General features: G+C 34.9%; 2 protein-coding genes across 4 annotated transcripts in view; one reads left to right on the plus strand and one right to left on the minus strand.

The window, feature by feature from the left end:
• Positions 1-1,066: 1,066 nt before the first annotated feature.
• LOC118271952 (monocarboxylate transporter 4) overlaps positions 1,067-24,708 on the plus strand; it is a 63,865-nt gene continuing 40,223 nt past the window's right edge. For all 3 annotated transcript variants that reach the window (XM_035588222.2, XM_035588223.2, XM_050693698.1), the window contains exon 1: positions 1,067-1,299. The gene's annotated coding sequence lies outside the window, so the exon portion shown is untranslated. The remainder of the gene's footprint in view (positions 1,300-24,708) is intronic.
• On the minus strand, positions 8,954-12,022 carry LOC118268371 (uncharacterized). Its single transcript, XM_050693694.1, has one exon. It carries the CDS (start codon positions 11,574-11,576, stop codon positions 9,525-9,527), a length of 2,052 nt encoding a protein of 683 aa, XP_050549651.1. The 5' UTR covers positions 11,577-12,022; the 3' UTR covers positions 8,954-9,524.

The raw sequence follows: 24,708 nt of genomic DNA on the forward strand, positions 1-24,708 counted from the left end.
TTATATAATGGCTCTTTTTCTAGACTTTTCAAAAAGAGTCACTTAATTTGCTTATGTGCCTGTATTTGCTGTTGAATTATGTTTGTCTAAAACACTCAAAGGATTAAAAATTGATTAAGATAGCTGTTTACTCTTAAAATGTATTAATACTTTTACGTTACGAGTTTTCTTATAGAAATTGTATAAGTGATTTATGTTCTTTATAAAGTACTAGCGGACCCGACAGACGTTGTCCTGTTTACCCGTCTTTAATTTGAAAATTTTAAACTTTTATTAATAAGCTAAAATATTCTGGACCATTTTAATGTAAATTATTATTCAAATGTTAATATCTTGACAATATCTTACGTCATTCATATTTGACACTGCAATGGTAGCGCCGTCTGTCGGATCCAATGTAAATCATTCCAAAATCCACAACTACTAATAAATTAAAAATTAATTAAAAAGACATTGTCCAGTGGACAAAATTGTGAATCTAAACCATTCTCAGATCTCCTTGAACACACACAAAAAAATCATCAAAATCGGTCCAGTCGTTTAAGAGGAGTTCAGTGACATACACACGTACAGAAGAATTATATATATAAAGATATAGTGTAAACTAGTTAGATACTTTCAGTTAGTAGCTATGATATTGTATGCTATATATTATCTATATATAGGAATTAAAATCAATTGTTGTTCGATGGCGTCGCTAAAATTCGAAAATGGCTGAATTGATTTAGCTAATTTTGGTCTTAATTATCTGTCCAGGGCAAAGGAGAGAAAATCTATTTTTAAGGCGGTACGAAGTTTTCCGGTTCGGCAAATACTTTATATGTATTTTGTATTTTTGTATCAAGTTTACTTATCAATATTGTAAAAATCTGCATAATACTGATTTAAATTTAATTATTTATTTACTACCAATAAATTCTAAAATAAACTTTGTTCATAAGTTCTGATAAGGTTTACATTATTGCTGTAAGCTAGAATGGTACGCCGTGGCCAGGTCTTGCGCGTAGGCTCACCTCGCGCGGTCGTGGGCGATCCCGCGCTCCGGGGGCGGGAGCGAGCCCGGGCTGAGTCCTCTCGGCTCTCTAGTCCCGCGCCGGCCGCCGCTCCGAACGCCGCCTCTAGCCTCCGCACTCCGCGGACCACAACTTTCCCGTACTTTTCCACGCACGCTAGTGATGTGAACGTATCCCCGTAATGCACCGTATTGTTTGTGACGCTCCCGTGTTGTGAATGAGTGACAACCTTTATGTGCCGCCTTTATTACTGTTCGCGAATTTTATTGGCGAATAAATACGTTTAGTGAGTAATAAATTACTTTTTTAACGTTGTTTTGTTTTTGAATATTGGAATTGCAATTTCTTTTTTTTTACTTGTTGTCGAGTGATGATGAAAGGTTTATGTTTGAATGATAAATGTAATGAGAGTTTTTTCTTCTTATTTATGATGATATAAAAGTCATATATTTTTTCGGACTTTCAGCGATTTACTGAAATAGTTTAATACAAAATATACTATTTTATCTTGTATATAGGTCACGTAAATGTATTTTATCTAATACTGTAAATAAAATAAAATAAAAATATATTCTTAGAATAAATACAAACATTAAACACGGAGATTACCAAAAGCAAACACAAGTACAAATATAATATAACAACACAAAAGATTAACAAAAACGTCTCAACACAAAGGGTGTTTAAAATCAACATTAGCTATCTAACATCTTATACTGTAAAGTACAGAACATTGTTGCTAAAAGGGCTGGCAGAGAAGAAAGGAGTGAGAATAATTTAACAAAAGATAATGAACCACTCTATCAACACTCAGGGAACGGCACACAGGCATTACTTAGGAGATGAATGAAATTGAAGACACCTCATGCCCACTACTCTTTGCTGTCATTTTACGAACATCCTTTAGTACTCACATGTCTCTCGCTTGGTCGAACGCGGTGATGTCGAGATCCCGTGGTACTGCGAACGTAGTGCGAACGCCGTCACTCTCCATAAACGGCAATATCCCGCCTTCTCACTGAAATTTTCAACGTGTTTTCACATAAATTTTTATCGCGTACCTCGACTAATATTAACGCACAATTAGGGGGAATGTTTAATTCACTCGTGCTTAATGACTCTGTATATTAAGATGGTCGTTTTATACCTTCTATATCTATATATTTTATGTTAAGATGTCGCGTAACATCATATTATATTTTAGATACATCTAGACTAGGTACAGTATATACAGACAAATACCTATTTATCTATACGGTTGACAAATACCTATGTACTATGATATCTTCTTTTTATGACACTATTTTTATAACATAAAACGATTTTCATATATCAAACACCAATAAATCATCATGATAGAAAATTTCGAAATAAATCAACACAGTATTCCTATTACTCGACGCGGGAATTGAAACAGCAACCACATGCTCATTAGTAGGATCGTCTTGCGGCAATTGTATGTAAGAGGGAGAGAGAGCACATATATAAGTCATATTAATCATTGCTATGTACATTTACGAGTCATATGTCACATATGAAATATATTTTACGGGGCTTACAAATCTCCCCTGTATATCTGTTCTTGACAGGATGGATTTGATCAACGGAAACACGCATCAATACACATTTGAATGCCATAAATGTGCCATTATGTTCATTGGTTCGAAAATTATTTAATTCTAATCCCATTTAGAATATGAAAGCTTTGAACTAATATATTGATAGATATTGTTTTTTTGGAAAAGGGTTTTAATTCTAAGTTGGATTAGATTTTGGAAAAGATATTTTTTAAATACTAAGGTAAGTAGCAATTGCAACGTCATGCCTTTTATCCCCGAAGGGGAAGGCAGAGGTGCACATTACGGCACGTAATGTATGCCAATGTACACCCACTTTTCACCATTTGTGTTATAAATCTCATGTAATATGTTTTAATAATATAGTATTTTTTCATTAATGCCTCAGCTAAGATATGTCATATATTATACGTAACGTCATTTCGGTGATATCTGACGTCGTTTTGGTGATATTCAACATCATTTTGATTTTCACCAACCTATAAGTGACACCTGGCAATACAAGTAAGGGATTAGTTTAGGCGTTACGTCATGCTAAAAACATTTAGTTAGATGAAGGTTTAAGGTTGGTTAGTGCAAACGGGCATAATCTATTTTAATTTGAATTATGCACTTAATACATAATCAATATTCCATATCGGTATTGGATATTACGAAATCAAGTAGTCTTATGCTCGGAACACGGCAATTTGGGCACCCCTATCACAGAGCCTAATTGCCTAACTAGCGAAAAGCGGTCGTACTATAGATGTATGTACATATAGCTATGCTTCTATATATATCGACAGGAACTAACAAGCATGAAGACGAATATTTAAGTAGTATACCTATATACCAATAAGAAATCAGTCCTTACGTATAAGATTTATTTATTTGCGTAAAATGTAAATAATCTGGCAACAACGTTACATGTAAACAAGTAACATATAGTACTTTATATGTATGTATGTACATAGGCACGTTCACACGTACATTTCACTCATCCACCTACAAAACTAGGTGAGCAAACAAATTGGACGCGTAAAACTAAATCTGGCCGTGATAAATATTTCAACAAATTGATTGTCGAGCACCCGCCGTTCTGCTTCGGTTTGAATTTGTAAAATGTCTGTATTTAAAATAAAACTTGTTAGTATTTCACTTGCGGATTTGTTCATGTAAAATGAAAAACTTTATTAACTAGCTTGTAGCTACCGAACCTTAAAACATCAAGTTAAAAAGCATTACACACTGATTAACTGAAAATCTCACGTACATTAATGGAGAAAAGCTCTACTAGTTTCGAGTCACAGAGGGACTCTTCATCATGAGCAGCATGCGCAGATGCGGCGACGTCGCGCAGCCTATTGTTGAGTCGCCATGTTTTTAGTTAATTTAGTACGTCTCACGATAGTATAATAAAAATATATTATACCTTCTTTATTAAAAACCCTTTCTAATGATGAATGAGTTATCCAAATTGGTCCAGTAGTTTCAGAACTTGTTCAATGCAAACAAACAATAAAATCTTTCGTCTTTATAATTCCAGCATAGAATTATAAACAACATTTCAATGTCGTAATTAATTTAGATCTGATAATATTATTTTAGCACATTTTGTGTTATTGAAATTATGCCTATGCTTCGGCACCTTTTGCCAAATATTTGTCGATTTTGCCCATATTGTTTGGATTAAAAGTACCGCATGTTTAATCAGGTCAAGATTCTTCTATCTATCGAATATCTGCATGCGAAATTTCAACATTTATCATGGAATGTTTATTATTCTTTTATTGCAAAGCAAATGTGATAATTGAGTTTTCACAAGTGTTGCTATCGAATACGAAGTCTGTTTTTTGAGGGTAGAAAATCATTCAACGGCTTCTCCCACCTAGAGTGAGGCGAGAGGGAGTGTCAGACACTTACTGACTAAAACCAACCCGTTCCTACTCCTGCTCTTCGAACCGGAGCCCCGATAACCCGCTAGGCAGTCCACAGCTTTGGTATGATATTATGTAGGTCATGCAAAACTTAGCATACAGGTTTAATGAACTTACATTATAATTTTGTAAGTAAAGTGTTCAATATTTATTAATACACTACCTTATTACTATAATATATGGCTTATTAAATAAAGCGATAGATGAAAGTTCTGTCGGTCGATAAAGTTCTACTTAACTTCAACCCTAACTACTAAACAATATGACATATTATATCTTAGTGTACTGTGTACTGGACATCTGTCAGCAATAACAAACTTTTTATGTCTATAATAAAGTTATGAAACTTTCTTCGAACATTATCTACACATACAGTAAGTATGTTATGTAGGTATCTATTAGATAGGTGTAAAAAGTTTATATGGGTAGCGTAAAAACGAGATACCACCATCCGTGGTTATTATCCTTTAAAAATATTCTACGAAATATTTTAAGAATGCATTTAATGGCTCAATTCATAATATTCTGAACGAAGAAGAGAGTTTTAAACTTCCCCGACTATTCTGCAATGAAACTCAAGATAAAATGCGATTTAAATTAAGTGCCGACTAAAAAAAAAGTGAAACATGATTCTGTTGCGGTGAAATTAGAGATCCGCCGCAAGATGGCAGCTCTACAAACGTCAGAAATTGTATAATTAAATTAATTTGTACAATTGAATGAACCTCTCTAATTTCTTTGAATTGCGAAATCTTATAAAGGCCACATCGTAATACTATTACACTTAGTTACCGGGAAATCCTTTTATTCTGTTATTTTATTATGACTGTAATAATAATGGCATAATTCCTCCTTGTCGTGTCGCATAATGTGTCTCATGGATAGCTTTTGTATAATCCATTCATATGCATGCTGTCGTAATAGGAGTTGAATAGTCTTTTGTTTTCGTATTGTCTGCAAGGGTATTATTTACGGAAATAAGAAGTAATTTTGTTTATGCTTATGTGTATACTATAAGGTTCTTACTTTAGTATTGGAAGACCTTAGTCGTAACAATGAGTTTTTATTATGAGAGCGAAATAGATACATTGCGCATAACTCGCATAACCGACGCTATGAAAAAAGTGACTTATCTTTAGAAATTTTACATAAAAAAAATGTATATGTAAATTCAATTATTGTACCTTTTAATAAAAAAGGAACTCATCATCATCATCAACAGCTTGTAAGTGGCCACTGCTGACCAAAGGCCTCTTCTTACACAGAGAAGGCTTGCTCAATGCGGGTTGATGATTTCAAACTTAAAATTAGAAATTAACTGAGATGTTTTCCTACACCGTTTGTTAATGGTATCTAAGTAATCTTAAAAAGTACTTATAACTTGGAAAAAGTCACATTGGTACTTGCCGCTGGTATTTCGAACTCTTATGCATGAGAAGCGGATACCTCTGGGCCACCACGCCCTCTAGGGAGAAAAAGGGACTAATAATTTGCAACTTCCAATTGTTTTAATTAAAGCCCTTAATTACTAAGTAAGCTGCGACCATCTTATTTCGACAAAGTATATAACATCAAACCGAGTCAGCCATGACCGCAGCCATAATTACTTTACAAGTTATTCCCAAGTTGTCTGTATAGGCCCTACTATTGATTGTTCAACTTTATTTATTAAAACCACGAGCCCAATATTGCAAAGCTTTTAAACAAAATTTTGCAATGAATCTTTCCATTAAATGCGGCGGTGAAAAGCCAGTGCTCGTTATAACGGAAGGTTCCTATGTACAATCTGACAGTTTCTGGCGGGTAATAAATTCGCGGGAATAATTTGTTTTTTTTTTCTCTCACCTAAATGCTATGGCATTATATTTTCCAGCCATGATTTTGTCGTTAATTGTTTGATAAGTCCCTCTTTTGTGTTTCGAACAAATTGGTGTTATTTTATTATGCTTCCTTTTTCTTGTAAAAATGTATAGTTAATGTGACTTGTAGGTTTATTTAGCAGTGTGATAACCCTTATTTCCCATAGCAAATAGCAGGGACGGATAAGTGGCTATATATGTCTACTTACCAAATATAGTGAGGAAAAGGGCTCTGTTCAAAAATGAGCCAACAACCAAGAATGTCCTCAAAACTCAATAACAATTTTCTTGACCCAGAACGAAACCTTTGGGGAGTTGGGGGATGGTGAGGGCAAGGCAACTGTTGTGCTCATAATATCAACAAAATAGTTTGTGAAAATACATGCTGACATAATATAGGGTACATTTTGCTATTATTTTTTCTTTCGTTGCCGCTCCATTAATTGTGTTGTCGGCCAGAACCAGTTTAATTCCCAGTCTAACAAAGTTTTTAGGTTTTTATATGAAAAATCTTAGTAATGGCACGGAGCCTGATAATATGCCAGGTGACAGCAAAATAATTATCGTCACAAGTCATAAAACCTATAAGATAACTAGTGAAAAATTAGTACATATTATCTCGGAGTATCAGCAACATATAAAAAGTGTCAAGTCATATCTCTTTTTGGTAATGCTATCTCTCTCTAAAAGCCGAGTCAGTGCTCATTAGTGAAATGACTAGTTGGCATCGTGGCTGAAGACAGTGTGACGGTCATCCCACTTTGCAAAGTTCGGAGAGGTAACCCATATACTTAGACAAGTACCTACTATACTATATACTACCTATTACCTACCTACCTATATTCTGTCACATCCACCTTGAATAATCCCTTAACTAATCGTTTCCTACGACTCCCTTGGGCAGTGATAGGGTTGTACTAAGATGGAAGTTTACGTAATTAAAGTGATATAACTACCTAATCTAATGTGGAGTTATTTGTTTCAATGTGTTTTGATGTTTAGACAGTAATATTCCAAGTTAATACGACTATTACCCAAAACTGCGTGAATGAATTTTGCTATCTAGTTAGATACACAATATTGAAGAAATTGTACGACAAAAATCATATTTTGATTTCTCTGTTCATTGTAATATAGATTAAAACAATAAACAAACCCAAAGAACTCAATACAATTGTGGAGTCAATAGTTTTAGATCCCAAAGGATAATGAATCTGTGATTTCATTGAAAACAGTCGTAGGCACGTGCGAATCCTATTACAGGGTGACCAGCCCTTGATTTAAATATACTATTAAAGTTATTTACTGCTCGCATTTACAAAACTGCTTTCGTTCACTTCGTTCCTGGAATTTTGGCAACAGATGGGGAGGCCAGGAATTTCTAATACCTTCATAAATTCAAGCTTCCAATAGCTTAGGCGTTGAGTGACGTTCAAAAGGTTGTGAGTTCAAACTTTAGTGTATTAATCAAACGTTTTTCGTATCAAAGGAATATCAACCTGTAGAAGATGTATTGAGTACCTCTTAAAATGGGTGTAAGGTATTTTTTTTAAAGGGGGAAAATCATCCAAGGCGAGGCGGGAGGGAGTGTCAGAAGATTACGACTAAAAACCCGCTAGGTAGTCTGCAGCTCCTGAGAGGAATACGGTGCTAGATATTAGTCTAGAATGATACTTTAGATGGCTAGTATCCTAATGTACCTGTCATCTCCATTTATAATTTTTGTTATAAATCTGCATTAGACTACTTGTAGAGAAGGACGTGAAAAAAGTGGTCATAATTTTAAAATGCAGTCACTTTTCGCCGGTAGTGTTCCGCATATTGTGAGCGAGGTTATTGTCATAAACGGACGTATGCAGACTTTGTGCTGTCATAAGCAAAAGTCCTCGACGAACTGGTCATAACCAAATAAAATTGAATTCGACAGAATGCTAAAATACCAGTTGCTTTTTATTTTTATGTTACAGATTTGGATCTCCATCTGTAAGCTTACAGATTTTCTATATACTCTTCTTAAGAATACTATTATAAAGAAGATATCAAAATTAAACTACTTTTTTGATAAAAAGTGGAGCATGCCATATATTTCTACTTCAATTATAATATTATAATCATGTTCAATCATAAATCAATTTATAATGTAAATATAAAATTTACCTACATAAACACTTGTCATTACATATTATTCCATTTTCGTTAACTCCATTGAGAGTTAGTGACGTGCAGTAGCGCCCTCTAGGTAAATGTTTGGTAACCTGACGGTGATCCCCAAACGGCCTGCCAAACGTGAGGATTATGTATGTCAAAGCCCTCTCTTAAGAGCAAGGCCTTTGTTCAGTACACACATATTCTGGGTGATGTAGCTCATGTTAAGTGTGGGAGAGCCATGCTTCGGCACGACTGGACTGGCTCGACCGGAGTGAGACCACGGTCTCACAGAAAACCGGCGTGAAATAACGTTTGCGTTGTGTTTCGTAGTGTGAGTGAGGCTACCGGAGGCCCAATTACCTCCTTTCCCAATCCTCGATTCCCCAACAACCCTTAAATTCCTAACCCCCAATAGGCAAGCAACGTTTCACTTGTAACGTCCATAGTTCTGCTTTTTATAACCCGAGCAATGAAGAAGATATGTTAAATAAAAGAGCATGTTTCTGTCTACTAATAGGCAATATGTTTTTAGTCCCAGGTGTGTTATTTTTAAAAGTAGATCAAATTAAAAAATAAATCGGATTTGTTGCAACCGTCCCCATACCAGGGGCGGTTGAAACAGTGAATGGGGTCAGTTGAAACACATGCGAATAATACAAAATATGATATTACAACACGTTTTATTAATTGTTTATTTTAAATCTAAGAATAATTAAGTAACTCTTTGACATTAGTAATCAGTCTTCAATATTTATACACCTAAAACGATATTTTGCCTTTAATGTTTTAAAGCACACTATTTAAAATATATATTATCAATCATCAAAAAAAAAACAAAAAAGTAACTACAAATTACTTAACATTGATATAAAATTTACGTAAATTAAACCAAAATCAACTGTTTGTTTTTTAAACATAGCAAACTAAACAATAATATTTAAAAAAAGGTTTGAAAGAAAACAATTTTTGCCTTTCATTAGTCCAATAAGGATAAGCCAAATTTAAAGATCAATCAGAGTCGCAATTCTGACTAATATAGCTAAGACCACTTTCTGTGCATTCTTCGTGAGCCCACAGTTTACAACTGATGCATTGGATCCACTGTTCTCCGGGTCTGCTGTTTGAATATGAAGACATACAGACAAGACAGAAGCACTCCTCATCTTCTGATGATACCTCCTCTTGTATATTTTTCTGTTTTCCTTTTATGGTGTTTCTTTTATTTTTTCCTCCATCAAGTTGCTTCTTTTTTCCTCTATTCAATTGCTTCTTTTTTCCTCCATCCAATTGCTTCTTCACTTGTTTAGCTCTTGTTCGTTTCAATCTTATTTCATGCTCTTTTCTTATCTCTTCTTTCTCTGGAGTGTCAGTGTAAATAGTAGACTTCCTGATTTTGCGCCCTTTATTATTATTTTTCCTTGGAGCAGCTTTCGGAAATGGTCGTATTATTTCCGGTGAAAATACAGCGGGAACAATAGAAGAAATTGTTTGAGCACTTGTACTGGGTTTCGGAGAAGTTTCCTGAATATTAATGCTGCTGTGGTGTCTGGGTGGTGTAGTTGCAGTTTCCTGATTTTCAATTATAGGGACTAATGAACTATTGATAGCTCCTGGTTGAGCGACCATATCTGCGGGTTGTTCGTAATTTAATAGAGAAGGTGACAATGGCGGAGTTTCGTCTTCAGGTGGATTTGTAACTGATACAGGAACTATTGCTACCTCTGCTGCATTTTCTTGGTTTGGCACATCCGTTACAAATACAGGCTCTACAGGTAGGGTAGTATTTGGTACAGGAACAACAGCTGGTTCTGTAGTATTTTCGGGATTTGGTCTATCCGTAACAAATGCAGGAGCGAAATCAAGCTCAGTGAACAGATTCCGATTATACGGATAAGTTCCTGTTTTGCGAAAGCCGGCTTGAATATTTGAAGCCGTAAGAGCAACTGGCATAGCAGACGCTACAATCCCTGGTATATCGTAAATGGACATTGTCCTTCCTGGATGGTTTCGCATCCATGCATCGCAGGCTGAATTGACAGCTTTCTTCAAAGAGCCATATGCCGATCGATCAAGTGGCTGGAGTCTGTGCGAGCAGTGGGGTGGGAAAGATAGTAAGATAATGCCATTGTTCTTGCAAAAGTCTAGTGCGTTAATGTGGACGTGTGAATAGTGATTGTCGAGCAGAAGTAACACCTTATGAGACAGAGATACATTTGTATGTTTTTTAAAGTGTTCCAGAAAATGCATAAATGTTTCATCTTGCATCCAGCCGGAGGGGTTAGCAGCTCCAGCGGAGCCAGGGGGTCCATCTCTAATAAAATGTTCTTGATAACGCACTGTCGGGAAGACGAAGAATGGCGGAATAACATTTCCAATGGCATTTGCTGCAAAGGCGACTGTGACCAATTTACCCCTTTCCGCCAAAGTTACTGAACCTACTTGATGAGCACCACGCCTAGCCACTACTCTGTCGGGCTTTTGAACAGTGGTTATGCCTGTTTCATCAGCGTTATATATATCCTGAGGCTCAAATTTATGACGATCCATGACAGTGGCCAGATTGTCATAGAAAGAATCTACATTTGTTTTGTTAAAACTAGTCGCCCTGGAGAGGCTAGTAGCTTGTGCTGCGCGTAGAGACAGTTCGGGGTTTCTTCTCATAAACATCCGATACCATTCCTCACCTGCCAGCTCGTTATCATCCCAAGTTTTAGGTCTTGATAAATTATATTTAACTACAAGTTCATACGCCAGTTTTCTTACCTCCTTCTTAGGTAGTCCAAAATATATATCAGCACATCGGATCAAGTACTTTGAAAGCTCTCGTTCTTGCACCTCATTAAAAACTCGGTTGTGTGCTTTATATCCCATGTCTGGATTTTCTTGCTCGCCGGAGACATCTCGCTTTCGAATATATCTAAGAAGCGAACAATGGTTTAATCCGTGCTTCTCTGCCGATTTTCGCAATGATCCTCCGGTTTTCACCTCCTCATATGCGTCTTTGTACTTCGACAAGTCTATTTGCCCTCTCGATGTCTTTCTTACGCGTACTCTAGGCATCTAAAAAAACAAGAAAAAAATAATAAGTACACTGTTTCAACCGTACCCAAAAAAAAATGTTTCAACCGTCCCCAACTCCTACTTTAGGTAAAATTCAGTTATTAGTCATTGTAACAATAATGATACACAAAAACTAGTCACAATGTCATATTCCGCGAGCTTCATTTCAAACAACAACGCACCCTCAATGCTGTCACTTGAATAAAAACGACAATAATTGGAAAAATCTCCAAGCAAAAATACTTACTTTTGGTTTTCAATAACACAATAGGGTAGACCCCTAGAAACAGCCAAAGCGCGCGGAGAGCGACGCAACACTAAGATTCGTGTTTAGACCTGTCGTCCGCTTCGTTCTCCCCTTGGACCCCTCGCCGCCCCGCCAACGGTTTGCGAGATATTCGTTTTGTTTCAACCGTCCTTTGTTTCAACCGTACCCAGTCTACCCTACTTCTAACGCCTCTGGTGATTCAGATGTTCATGGGCAGTGGCGATTGCTGACCATGAGCTGATCTGTCAGCTCTTTTACCCGCTTATACCATAAAGAAAATAACGATTGTAATGATTAGAAAAGTGTATGTTGCCACATTTTTTTTCTATTTTGAAGTATTAAATTAAAATTGACTCCCAAGACTTTCTATTTACCCACAACCATATATCTACCAAACCAGTTTCATAATAGGTACACTCCAAGAAATCCAATCGGGCATCAAACATTTGAATTCCAAATCCGACCGAAGAAAATATTGTAACAAAGAATCCCGATTACACTCCTCTAACCCGAAGCACGCCGTACTCGAAAGGGTTGAAGTGGCGGCAAGAATCGGCAAGAATAGACCGGATTCGGATCCGAAACCGATAGAATCGTTTGATTTTAAACACACGACCGAAGCCATTTACTACTCTCACACAATAGGCACTCGGTTTCGGAAGTCAGCAGTGTTCTGCCGAAGTCCGATACATAAATCTAATATTGAAATAAGCAGGTTTCCAAATGCAGTTCCGAAACTAACTTGCACTGCACTGTTTTGTAATACATTGAAAGTTATATCTGTATGTGTAGATTGCATTATTGTTGTTTGATAGTTATTTTGAACTTATGTTTGCGTTGCTGCTTCGTATTCAATACTGTTAGCTTTAGCTCACAAATTCCATTTCTGATTCCGGTAAAACCATCAATAAATCTTAAAGTCTGAACTCAGTGCAGGTAAAATAATGATATCGTGCTAGTTTTTGTAGCTATTGGATTTATTCATTTGCTTTGTTATGATAAAAGTTAAACTGTGAGTGCGAGTGAGTATATGCATATGTGAGTTTGGGTGTGTGTCTGAATGGATTTATGCATTTGCTATGTTATGATAAAAGTGTGAGTGTGTATATTTGTGTGTAGGTGTGTGTTGGAATACTTTTAAAAACGTAAAAAAATATAACAATAACAAAACACTGGCCATAAATAATTTAGTATGACAAAAACGAATGTGTATTTGTTTTAAATAATTAAAAAGACTAGTTGGTTGCAAATTGCAAATGAGTCAACTCACGTTGACAAATACATTTGAATTCAAATAAAATAAAATGATAAATCATGTCGTGTTTTAGTTTTTACTAATCGACATTCCATTAATAATTTAAATGTGGACAAAACTTATTTGTCACACTTTCATGGCCAAACGCTTTATACATATACAGGTGACAGACAGACATAGCAATTATATTAGGTTTTTAAACCAATCAGTGATGAATTAGCTTTGAAACTTATGAATCATAATAATTATGTTATTAGTTTTAGTTTTACGAATCATAATATGAATTTTATGAATCATAGAATTGATTAGAAGGACAGCAAGATAGTCTCTTTCTCTAATCTCTTTTAAGTGTGAGAGAGTCATGCTTCGACACGAATGGGACTGCTCGACCGGAGTGATACCATAGCCTCACAGAAAACCGACGTGAAACAACGCTTGCGTTGTGATTCGTTGTGTGAGTGAGGTTACTGGAGGCCCCCATCCCTGTCCCCAATCCCCAACAGCCCTTAAATTCCTAATGAAGGCAACGCATTTGTAACGCCTCTGGTGTTTCGGGTGTCCATAGGGACAGGCGATTGCTTACCATCAGGTGATCCGTGTGGTCGTTTACCGTCTTATACAAAAAAATACAACTAACAACAATATTATTACCTATAATAAAGTTCTTTCTGTCTAAATAAGAAGTCAAAATTAATAACCTACGAAGCCTGAAGCGGTAGCAAAGCTAGCAATATATCACTTAATTCCGTTACATTTGTTCCTAATACGACTCATTTTTTAGACTAATTACATCTGACCTCAATCATCCTACATTCTATACGTATAAGCCTTTGTCAAAAGTGATGTAGGTAAAAAATTACATTCTTTTGAATATGTTTAATTGCCTTGAATTAAATCCTGTCTAATGTAAGCCCTTTTGTCAGTTCGTAACTGCGTCACGTAAAAACAAATGGCCATGTATTAAAGGGTGTTTCTGTAAAGGACTGGGTTTATGGTATTTCATATTTTATGTTGGTACGTATCGGGTGATTTGGTATGTTTTTCTGGTACGAGTACTTAGTTTGGTCGTTAGTGTCAGCTGAATATGAAGTTCGGAGTTGATTTTCAGCTCGACTAAAGTTTTGACATTGGGTTTGTTTTCAGGGTTTTGTATTATAGGCTTTTTACACACTGTCGCTATGATAATAAAACATACGATAATTGAGTACCTATAGCCTATACAGTGCGTGAGGCTTATACAGTTTTTTTTATTTATGGCACAAATTTAATATGATATTCAGTAAGTAAATTTAATAAACACGTATTTTTTACATTAAGTACAAAAATTTCAAGTTACGACAGTTGAAAGCTATCCAATGTAAAACATTTTTATGGTCGTACGCTACGTAAATATATAAAAAAATATCTGTAAAATCGTGTTCTATTGCAAATATAGATGAAGTGATACCAAAAAAAATATATATCCTGTATAACGTCAAGGCACATACACGAAAGTCAATTCTCAATATTCATTAAAATAATCACTACCATTCGCAAACGTAAACACGGACTAGTTAATGTTAACTCATAACTCCCGAAAATTCTTGTTAACACATAAATTAATACACTAAGTTCACATTCTTAGTTGAAACAATAATTCAAATAGTTTCCAGCAACTGTTGGGCCGGCAGTTAGCACAGAACAAGATCTAAAACGTCTTCGCACGCTGGCTTATAATATTTACGGTTCCTTATCCTAGTAACCGAGTTCTTTAGTACAATTTGTCTAAAAGGATGAGGGTATGATTTGTCTTAAAGAACTGAAAGAAGGCCGTATATGTATCATAGCTAAATCATCATAAGAAGAAGTAATCCTACAAAAATCTCAGGTGACGGGGTTTTCTTGTGGGTTTATAACAACAAAATGTGGGCTATAAATATCAGTTACTGCTGTGTCACCGACACACAGAACATTGGGAAAGTGTGAATGATATAATGTAGTTGCTATATCGCCATTATTTCTCGTACATTTATTGTTTAGTAGGCTTCGGGTTATTCGATTCGGATATTCGCTTTTCCACGCAATTTTTATTTTATTTATTTAGTACTTATGCCTTTTGTGTGGGAGACCTTTGGCTGTTTTATGGCGTATCTAATATTTTTAATGATTTATAAATGTATGGTAAGATATAGTTTATTTGCATGGTTGGCGCGGTGGCTGGGCAACTGGCTGCCGTGCAACGTGTCGCGGGTTCGATTCCCGCACGGAACAACTCTTTGTGTGATCCACAGATTGTTGTTCCGGGTCTGGGCGTGATGTGTATGTGAACTTATATGTTTGTACCCACGACACAGGAGAAAATCCTAATGTTGCCCCAACGTTTTAAAAAAAAAATTATAAAACGTGTAAAGACAAAATCTATCCCATACTTTACCTTGCACAATGCATATTCTTTTAAAACATAAATGTTCTAACTTTTTTTTCTAAAAAAGTAAAATAATTAAGACTCACATTTAAATTCTGAAGTGCTGGCAAGTCACGGTAGTGCGTTGAATATTTTAACAACTAACGAGAGTTAGCTATTAGCTGTTCTCTAACTTTTAAATGCAAATTTACAAACTTGAGACTGAAATCCCAACTTTACTTAAGTATACATTCAGCAGGCTTTTATTCAAAGAAATGTTCATTTGCTATGTAGAATTTTTTACCATTTCTTTTGACTTCATAAATTGTTACATTTGTTATCCTGCTATATCTTAAAATAACATGGTAGGCCAATTTGAAGGCAAATTGATTTTATTAATAACTGAGCCTGAGGGCGGAATGTCCGCCCACATCACAGAAAGTAGATGATACGTACGTATAGATACGTATGAGTATGATAATCTGAATTCACAAATAAGTGATTAAATTCCTTCCGCTCCATGACACGATATTTCGTAAATGTATACGAGACAAATTACTCGCGATAATGTGTAACAAAGGGGTGAAGGTGCGCGGAATATATGCAATTTTCGTCGTTTCATTTCTGGGGCGCAAAATGCCTCACACGTTTTCCTTATAGCAGATTCAGACCTTTTACTTAGAAAGAGTTTTCCTAAATACGACTTAGACCTTAGTTTTTATGTGTTTTCGGAGATAAACGAATACTTTATACAGATTAGAAACTACGCACTTGACTGTTCCTATCTTGGGCAAAAAGGTTCGGGTCCCGTTGTGAAAATGGAATTTAGCTTTTTAAATATGCAAAAGCACGAAAGTTTGAAGAAAAATTCTAGTATGTACTCCATACTGTTTTATTCATTAGGAAAACGTGGGATGAACATTGCGGTAATTTTGGGAGCGTAGAGAGTTACAATGTTATATGAAAATAAGGAACTATTTTGTGTGGCCTTGTGCAGATAAACTATACAAAGGGCCCAAGGGTCCCGGCCAATGCGGTGGAGAGGCATGTAAATAGCTTAGTTTTATTAAATTTACAGCAAGAAGAAAAAGTAAGAAATCTTCCATAGTGATGTGCTATTCAGATTTCCCCCGGGATTCTGTAATCCTCTTACCCGGTTTCAATTTAAAATTTATTCTCAATTCCAACACGTTTCAAATCATGGATATCATGACACGGGCACGTTTGTACTTAACATTTTTCTGCTTCGAAATGAAATATTAGAATTAGCATAAGCGCTCATCTTGCGCAGATTAACTTTATTCCGGTATTTGCTGTGTGAACGTTTGACCATTTAGAATTCTGTTTTATAAAAAAAAGTAACAAGCTAGTTGTTTTCGCATGTTCAAAATAAATTGGTTTCAGTGACTATAATGTATTGTTATAGCGACTAGAAATTAAGTCAACATAATAAAATGGAGATTCTTCCTCGTAGACTGACCAGAAGTTTTAAGTTACATTTTTTTTTGGTTTGTTTCCGGAATCTGTAATCAAGACTCCATGTTTCTCAAAGTCGGAATCCTATTTCTTTTTATTTGACCCAGAAATTGAAATTGTTAGACTTGTTCTTTTTTCCTTATCGGCCGACTTGCTTATTTATAGTGGAACACTCGAAGCCAGACTTTACGTGCAATATATATTTTCCATGAATAATTTTAATCATAATTAAGTAAGAAAATTAAGACTGCATATTATTGCATTCGAGAGTCGAAACAAATATCGTAATGAGCTTGAAGTTAATTAAGGGCTTAAATTAAATATAAGAACAAATTTATCATGAATGCTAGGAACTTCCAAGTGTCAACATAATACATAACAATAATTATACACATAAATAGTTAGTAATTATAGCTTCATTGTTCAGGCTAGCAAGTTTGATCGGTGAATCAAGCAAAGTATGTATTATTTGTTGTCTGTTAATCAAAATCGTTATTATATAAAAACTTAAAGAGCTACAACACTACACTAGACATAGAACTACACAATGACGTCAAAACTGGCTAGTAGATAATGATTTGGGGAGCTTACTCGACTCCGATTCCGATCGATAAACAATGATATTGTGAAATATCTTTCTTGAGTTGCAACAGTAGCGCCCATTGCATACGTATTTCGTGCATATTGAATGAACTAAATGGTATTGAGTTTGGCTTTATATTCCATACCTATACTCTGAATTCTATCCTAACAGCTACGATTGAAGTTGTATAGTTTGACGTTGAATAATTATTAAGATTTTATTACATTGACTTTGAGATTGGTGTCAAGAGTAAGTTTGGCTTTATATTCCACAGCGTCCTGTATCCACGCTCTATTGGCTGTTGGTTGTGCTTCATATTAAACTTTTGATATTAGACCCACATTTTAGTACTAAAGATCCTTTTCTAAAAATGCCTAAACCAGTCCAAAGATAAATACTATTAGTGGGGGTTTTCGGCGTATGCTGGGGGCCAAGATAACGTCGGCACCCTTAAGAGCCTATAAAAATGCTAATAGGATGAAGGTGATGTGTTTGAAGAAAAGGAACATTGGAACCGTACCTACGTACCATCTTTGATTCGTAACTCATACATTTGGACGTCGATTTAGACATCTTGATTGAAAAAGGGTCTCTATTGTTAAAGGATTACAATTCTTTTTGCTAACTCTTCTTTTGAAGATTTTCAATTCGACTACTATTATAGTCTTTTAGCCCTTTAATGCTATTTAGGGACCAAGGGTTGATTGGTATGGGATTCTTAGAAGGAGACTAAGTTTCTTCGTAAAATCTTTGCTTTGGAAAGAGTCAACAAACTTTTATTGGCATCGCAAGTAGCTGTGGAAAACTATAAAAATATTTTCGATCAAATTTAGAAACTTTTCTATGACTGAATCGAATACAAGATTATCATTGATTATTAACGAATAAATTAAATTACATAACCTGTAGGTATTTATTACCTTTTAGTCATTATATTATGTTTGTATATTATATTGGACTTCTACTAAATTCAAATTCCTATATAAAGAATGTCTGCTCCAAAACTACTTTACTTTTCAATTACTACTTATTTTACTGTACAATCCTACTTACTCATTTCAACTATATATGCTTCTATTATATTATCTTCAAGCAGAAAAAAGACGAAAATAAAAAAATTTATTAAATAAAATACGCAAAATAATAAACATAAAAATGGTAAAAACATAATTGGTATTATTAAGAAAAATGTGGCGGCGAGAGCAAAACCATATTCGATGTTGCCAAAGATTAATTTTCCTATTATTTTTTAATTAACGGAATAACATTTCGGTGCGGTCGCTGGTACAGGCATCAACACAAATTAATTCACTTTTTTCCGAAAAGTTTATGCCTTTGTTTTATGGTTCTAAACTTTTTTCCGGGTGAGGGCAATTGTTTTTCTCTAAAGTAATTAATACGCCGTATTTTTTCCCAACCCCTTAGGTCGTGCAAACACTAGGCGCAGTTGGGAACAAGCCTTTGTGAAATTGCGTTGTATTTGAGAAAGGTACACGTATTAATTTGTATCGCACAAATAAAAATGGGGTATGGTTGTATTTATGTAAAGGACCTTTGATTTTTAAATGATGTCTTTATGTAGAACACTTACTTGATTCATTTTTATTGAAATAATTTGCTCCTTTAAATAGCTTGCTTAAAACAAATTATGTTCCTTAGCATTATTGAAAACGATTGTACTATCCACTCCTACCGTGTCGTTTGTTACCGTAGCTCCAGCTTCGAAAACGAGGGCTTTTACTTAGTAAGAGTCTGACACTCTCGCTCGCCTCGTCCAAGACGGGAAAAGTCATAGTATGATTTTCCCCCCTCAAAAAAACCTATCTATATATAATACGCAAACAAACACAAGCAATGACATGGTATAACTCCGTACCCAAGTTGTTCTGCACTTCTATGACGGATAAAGACTCAAGGGATAGCCTCGCACTAACATAACCTAACTTTACCGCGACAGTAATTTCTTAGGAGACACGTAATTGGGAAGTAGCTTCTCTACGTGACTATGTGTGCTTTTATTAGTCTCAATGTTTACTTGACCTTTTTCCAGACTTTTAAAGGCTTTGTTTCTCACATTTGCTAAAGGTTACTTCAGTTCAAATAGGGGTTGATGGTTAAGAGTAAATTATGGTTGAGTTTATTCGACGATTCGTTTTGAAATGCTGCTGGGTATAGCTAGCGCGTTTATAAAGCTTTTATGGTGCTCACAACGAATAGGAATGAAGACGGGGTTTTATAACTGCACCTCGACTTCTAAGTATCTATTGGCGAATAATAAACGTGTTGTAAATAAATGAAGATTCTCATAAAATAACGACAATTGATACGATGCTCTAATTTCCTAAATATGCATTTAGTAACTAAATAACAAAGGCAATTTTAAATCGATTTTGTACATTTAGGTACATACACTTCCTATTAATATAGTCCCTATTACATGGGACTTATACCACAAATGGCGAAAAGTGGGTGTACATTGTATAGCGGCCTTACGAGCCGTAATGTGCATCTCTGGCTATTCCTTCGGAGATAAAAGGCGTGACGTTGCAAGAAAATTTAAATATTCTAAAGGAACCGTATTTTACCGAAAAGTAAAGACTATAAAATTAATATAAAACGACTTCACAGTAAACACCTCAGTTTATCAGCTTAGAAAACACAAGTAAATTACACGTTTTCAACTTGATTAAAAAACATCGAAATAGCTCAATAAAGTAAATGGGACATTGCGTTTAACAAATTCATTTCGTGAGCAAATTCTGTTACGTAGTCGACTAGAAGACGGAGATAACGTAATACCTTTCATACATTTGTCACACAGACAGATTTTTAGACAGTGTTTTATTTCTTTCTTTTGTTTAGAGAATGAAAGAGACTACCGATTAATTAGGTGATTACGAGTAATTAAAGATTTAGCAAATATAGTAACAAAGAACTGTTTATGGAACATTTTGTCGTTGTCAGTCAAGAGGAGAATTTTATTCTTGTATCAATATGTTTAATTAAATTAATATGAATTAATAAAGAATTTATTTAATGCGAATGGAGTTGTAATTAACATAAATAATTACCGACTTATGTAAAACATAGATAAACTGTCAAACAGGCATCAAAGTTGAGAAAATATCTACGAAAAATGTTCAGTTAATCAAGTCATGCTGTCAGTCAAAACTGTGCTAACTTTTCTAAATAAAGATAAATCGTTTTGGCACCGAAATAAAAGTTCCAATATTCCAATGAATTTCCAAATCATGTTTGCGTAGTCGGTAAATCAACGGAAGCGCAGTGTAAACGAAAAAGCCATTTTAATTTGAATATTTATGAGAGTACCAGAACTTTATCTAACCTTCAGTTTCTATATAGGATGTTATAGAATTATGTGGACACCTGTTGTATTCAAATTTGGTAGTGTAATTAATGATAATGCTGGGGTAGTGAAGTTCATTTGGTTTATTTTAAGAAAACTTTTACTATCTATTTTATTATATCGTTTTGATTTACTTTTATAGTAATCAAAAAAGTGTCCATTAAATTAACTAAAAATCACAGTTTACTCACGTAAATTAATGGAGAAAAGCTCTACTAGTTTCGAGTCACAGAGGGACTCTTTATCATGAGTAGCGTGCGCAGATGTGGGGACGTGGACGTGATGATTTTAGTTAATTTAGTATGTATAGTTAATATAAATAGAAAATAGTGTTTTCATTATCCTCTAAGAGTTGTGCTCTAGGCATGGCAATAGTTTTGATCCAGCTGACAACAAAACTAACTACGAAAATAATCATTTTTATATCATTGAGAATAATGAATAAAAAAATTAACAAAACTTAAGCCAGTCAAGAAGAAAATACCACTAAAAACTTTAAACAGTTTTCCAAGGAAACAGAAACGGGGAATAGTAATAATCTCTAAAGACACGTATCCATTTAAATGGGGGAATAACTCGGAGACTGACACCTAAACGTAAATCCTACGAAAGTACTCACTCACACGTCCATCTTTTATTTTTATTCATTTTATTTTTCCTTTCCCGGCTAACGGCCGTGTATGCGGCCAGTAGCACTCTTAGCTTCCACAGATACCAAAGGACATCTGCAAACAATGTCTTCTTATGTCAATTTCAAGGCCATACCAGAGACAACGACGCTTCGATTTCGAATAAATGGATACTACTTTTGTTAAACCAGAAAATTTTATGTGCATAAAATATCATTTCTGCCAGGTTTATTATTGCTTTTTATTTTTGAAAGTGATATGATTTTATTTTAAGTATTCAATTTCACTATTTGGCGGTTGTATCTATTTATTTAAAAAAGAACTATGACGTTCTATAACAGTTATATAATTTTGAGTTCAAAATTTTTAAGAGAAAAAATGTATGTATATATTTGTACACATTTGTGCGCGATTTTGCTAAACGCGTTTGGATCACCCGGTTTTTAACCATAGTATTTTTCAGATTTACGAAAACGTTTTAGGGATATTACCTTACTTAAAAAATGAGGCGGCAAAGACAACAGAAGACGAATCTTATTAAGTCCATCATTCGGTCATATATCTTCATTATAGAATCCCATATCAACAACCTCCGCCATTGATGAGGATGAGGCAAAATGTGAATCTGTTCAATATCTCCATTACGTCCGCTCTCAAATCTAACCACACAGTTATCACAAAGCTATTACTTTTCCTTTTTATTTGTACCGTCGAGGCGTTTAACACAAATGATGTTCCACAACAGGGATTGTGTTTTAAGCCCACAACTAAGTTTGCCGACGAGTGTAGCACAATTTCCTCCGAGAAGAGTTCGAAACAAAGATGGAAAGGAAACGAAATTCCGCGCAAACACAATAAAGACCTCTCACGAACTTTCACTTGCAACTTGGAGGAACTTGAACTAACTTTCTTATCTATATGCAAGGAAATATCCGATACAGATACAATCCCTACTAATCTAGTTTCATTAGAACTATAGACAGGAGAGAGATTCTAGTAATTTTTTTTTGTTATGCAAAGATTCCTTGAAGTACAGTCGACTATAATAACTTGTCACTTTAAAAGATTCATGACCATTTATAAAAAATCTAAGTACCTGTAAGCGGAGCTGCGAACTACCTAGTGAGTTTACCGAGCCTCCGGCTAGAAAAGTAGGAGTAGGAATGGAGTGGTTTTTAGTCAGTAAGAGTCTGATACTCGCTCTCACCTCGCGCCCAAAGCTTAAAACAGTACCTCGTAAAACTTGCCCTCTAACTGAATTTATTATTAAAAGTGACACCGAAAATGTTGTATGTATTATTCTATCATAAACTACGCAGCAATGTCAATAGTCACCCTTATATCTACAGTCATATCGATTACTTAACACAAACACACAAACACACTGACTCAATGAACCACACAACACAAATATAAAGACTACGAAATTATGACATCAAACATGTAACAAAAAGGGACTTTTCATCCACGAACCACCACTCGGTATTGACATGAGCGAGCACAAAGTAACTTGTTACATTATGTCCTATTCACAAAGGTATAGGAGCCATTTAGAGCACAATGTTCTCACTGGATGCGGAAATCACTCACGATATGACTGCCGCCCTGCAAAACGAAATGTAGGTAGCGGCTAGGTACCTATTGTGACTTGTATGGACTACCGCAACATCTGGGAAACGAGGTACAGTCACAAACACAAATACGCAAATAAAAAATATTTTCAAATTCAATTATTGAATGCAATTAGAAGATATCATTTCAAAAAATATTTTCACTTTACAAAAAATAAATGTCTATTTATTAATAGTGTACCTGTGGTACCTTTTGTTCCTGACTGTACCGCTACGAAGCTACGGGAAGCTTTTATTATGTAATGCACTGTCCTATTTAACGTCATTAGCATAATCATTTGCTACGTCGTAGCAGGTAACTTGGCTACGGCGTAGCATTTGGTTGAGATTAGAATTCCTCATTTCGAGCGTGGTATGAGAATCTATAATTCAATTTTGCTTTATCCGCCATGTTGCAATTTACATTTTTATTAGAGACTGAGTATCTGAAGATGGTTTTAAGCATTATCACGCCTTTTATTCTCTAAACGAGCAGACTATGGTATACACATTTTTGGGTGACACCCAATTTATATTAAGTTGAATCATGCTAAGAAAATTCATGCTTAGCTCCCGTTTAATAAGGTTTATATTACGACAAAAATATTCTAAATCAAATCAATTAATCATTTATATAAATCAATCACAGTACGGTACCTCGCTTGGTAACCATGCCAGCCTCTCAAGCAAGCATACTAAGTGTAATTCAAATACTATGTTAGTTTAAACATATTCTAGTTATCACAGTTCACTAAATATGTAGATTTAATAAGTAATAGCTCAAAGTCTGCTACTGACGTGGTATTCTTCAAGCAGAAAGGGTTTACTTTATTTGCCGATCAATCATCTTAAGATTTCCATTGTTCCTCTATATTAAAATGTATCGTGAAGCACGTGCAGTTTTTCCTGTTCTTATATGTTTAGTAATTTAAACCATACAAATACAGCATTTTCCTATTTTATAAGAAAGATATACATTTGCTTCTGCAGATATCTCCAATTACCCAGATCGTAGGTACAGTCACACAAATATTATAAATATTATGAAGGTTTTGTTTGTTTGGATGTTTGTCCGTCAATCACGCTGAAACTACTGAACGGATTTTGATAAAATTTGGCATTCAGACAGGGTATAGTAGTATGGAGTTGAGTTGGGTTATAGGATACTTTTACCGTACCGTGGGATACCACGGTAATGCGAGTGAAACCGCTGGTCGAAGTTAGTATTAGTATATAATGTACTACATATATTCATAATACAAGTATGTTAGTTAAGTGAGTTCGATAATAAAACGAAATCCTAATAGCACCACCTAATATAAATTATTACTGAAATTAATTATAGTATATCGTGATTCGGTTTACGAGAATGTTCGACAATGAGTGTTATTAAGTTGTGTTTTATGATGTAGCTATTATTATTTCACGTATGTTATTGATTTTAACATAAATTTAGTAGGAAATATCGATTTGGTTTGAAAATGTTTATGTTATAACGTTTACATGCCTTCTTATGTTTTATGGAGGTAGGGAAAAGCAACAGGCATTATTACTGAGTTCT

Source organism: Spodoptera frugiperda, chromosome 5 (genome assembly GCF_023101765.2).
Source record: "Spodoptera frugiperda isolate SF20-4 chromosome 5, AGI-APGP_CSIRO_Sfru_2.0, whole genome shotgun sequence".
NCBI classification, from domain to species: Eukaryota; Metazoa; Arthropoda; class Insecta; order Lepidoptera; family Noctuidae; genus Spodoptera; species Spodoptera frugiperda.

What these genes read in the sequence shown, in the direction of transcription:
- LOC118268371 (XM_050693694.1), bottom strand. Translation starts at nt 11,576, where the DNA reads ATGCCTAGAGTACGCGTAAGAAAGACATCGAGAGGGCAAATAGACTTG.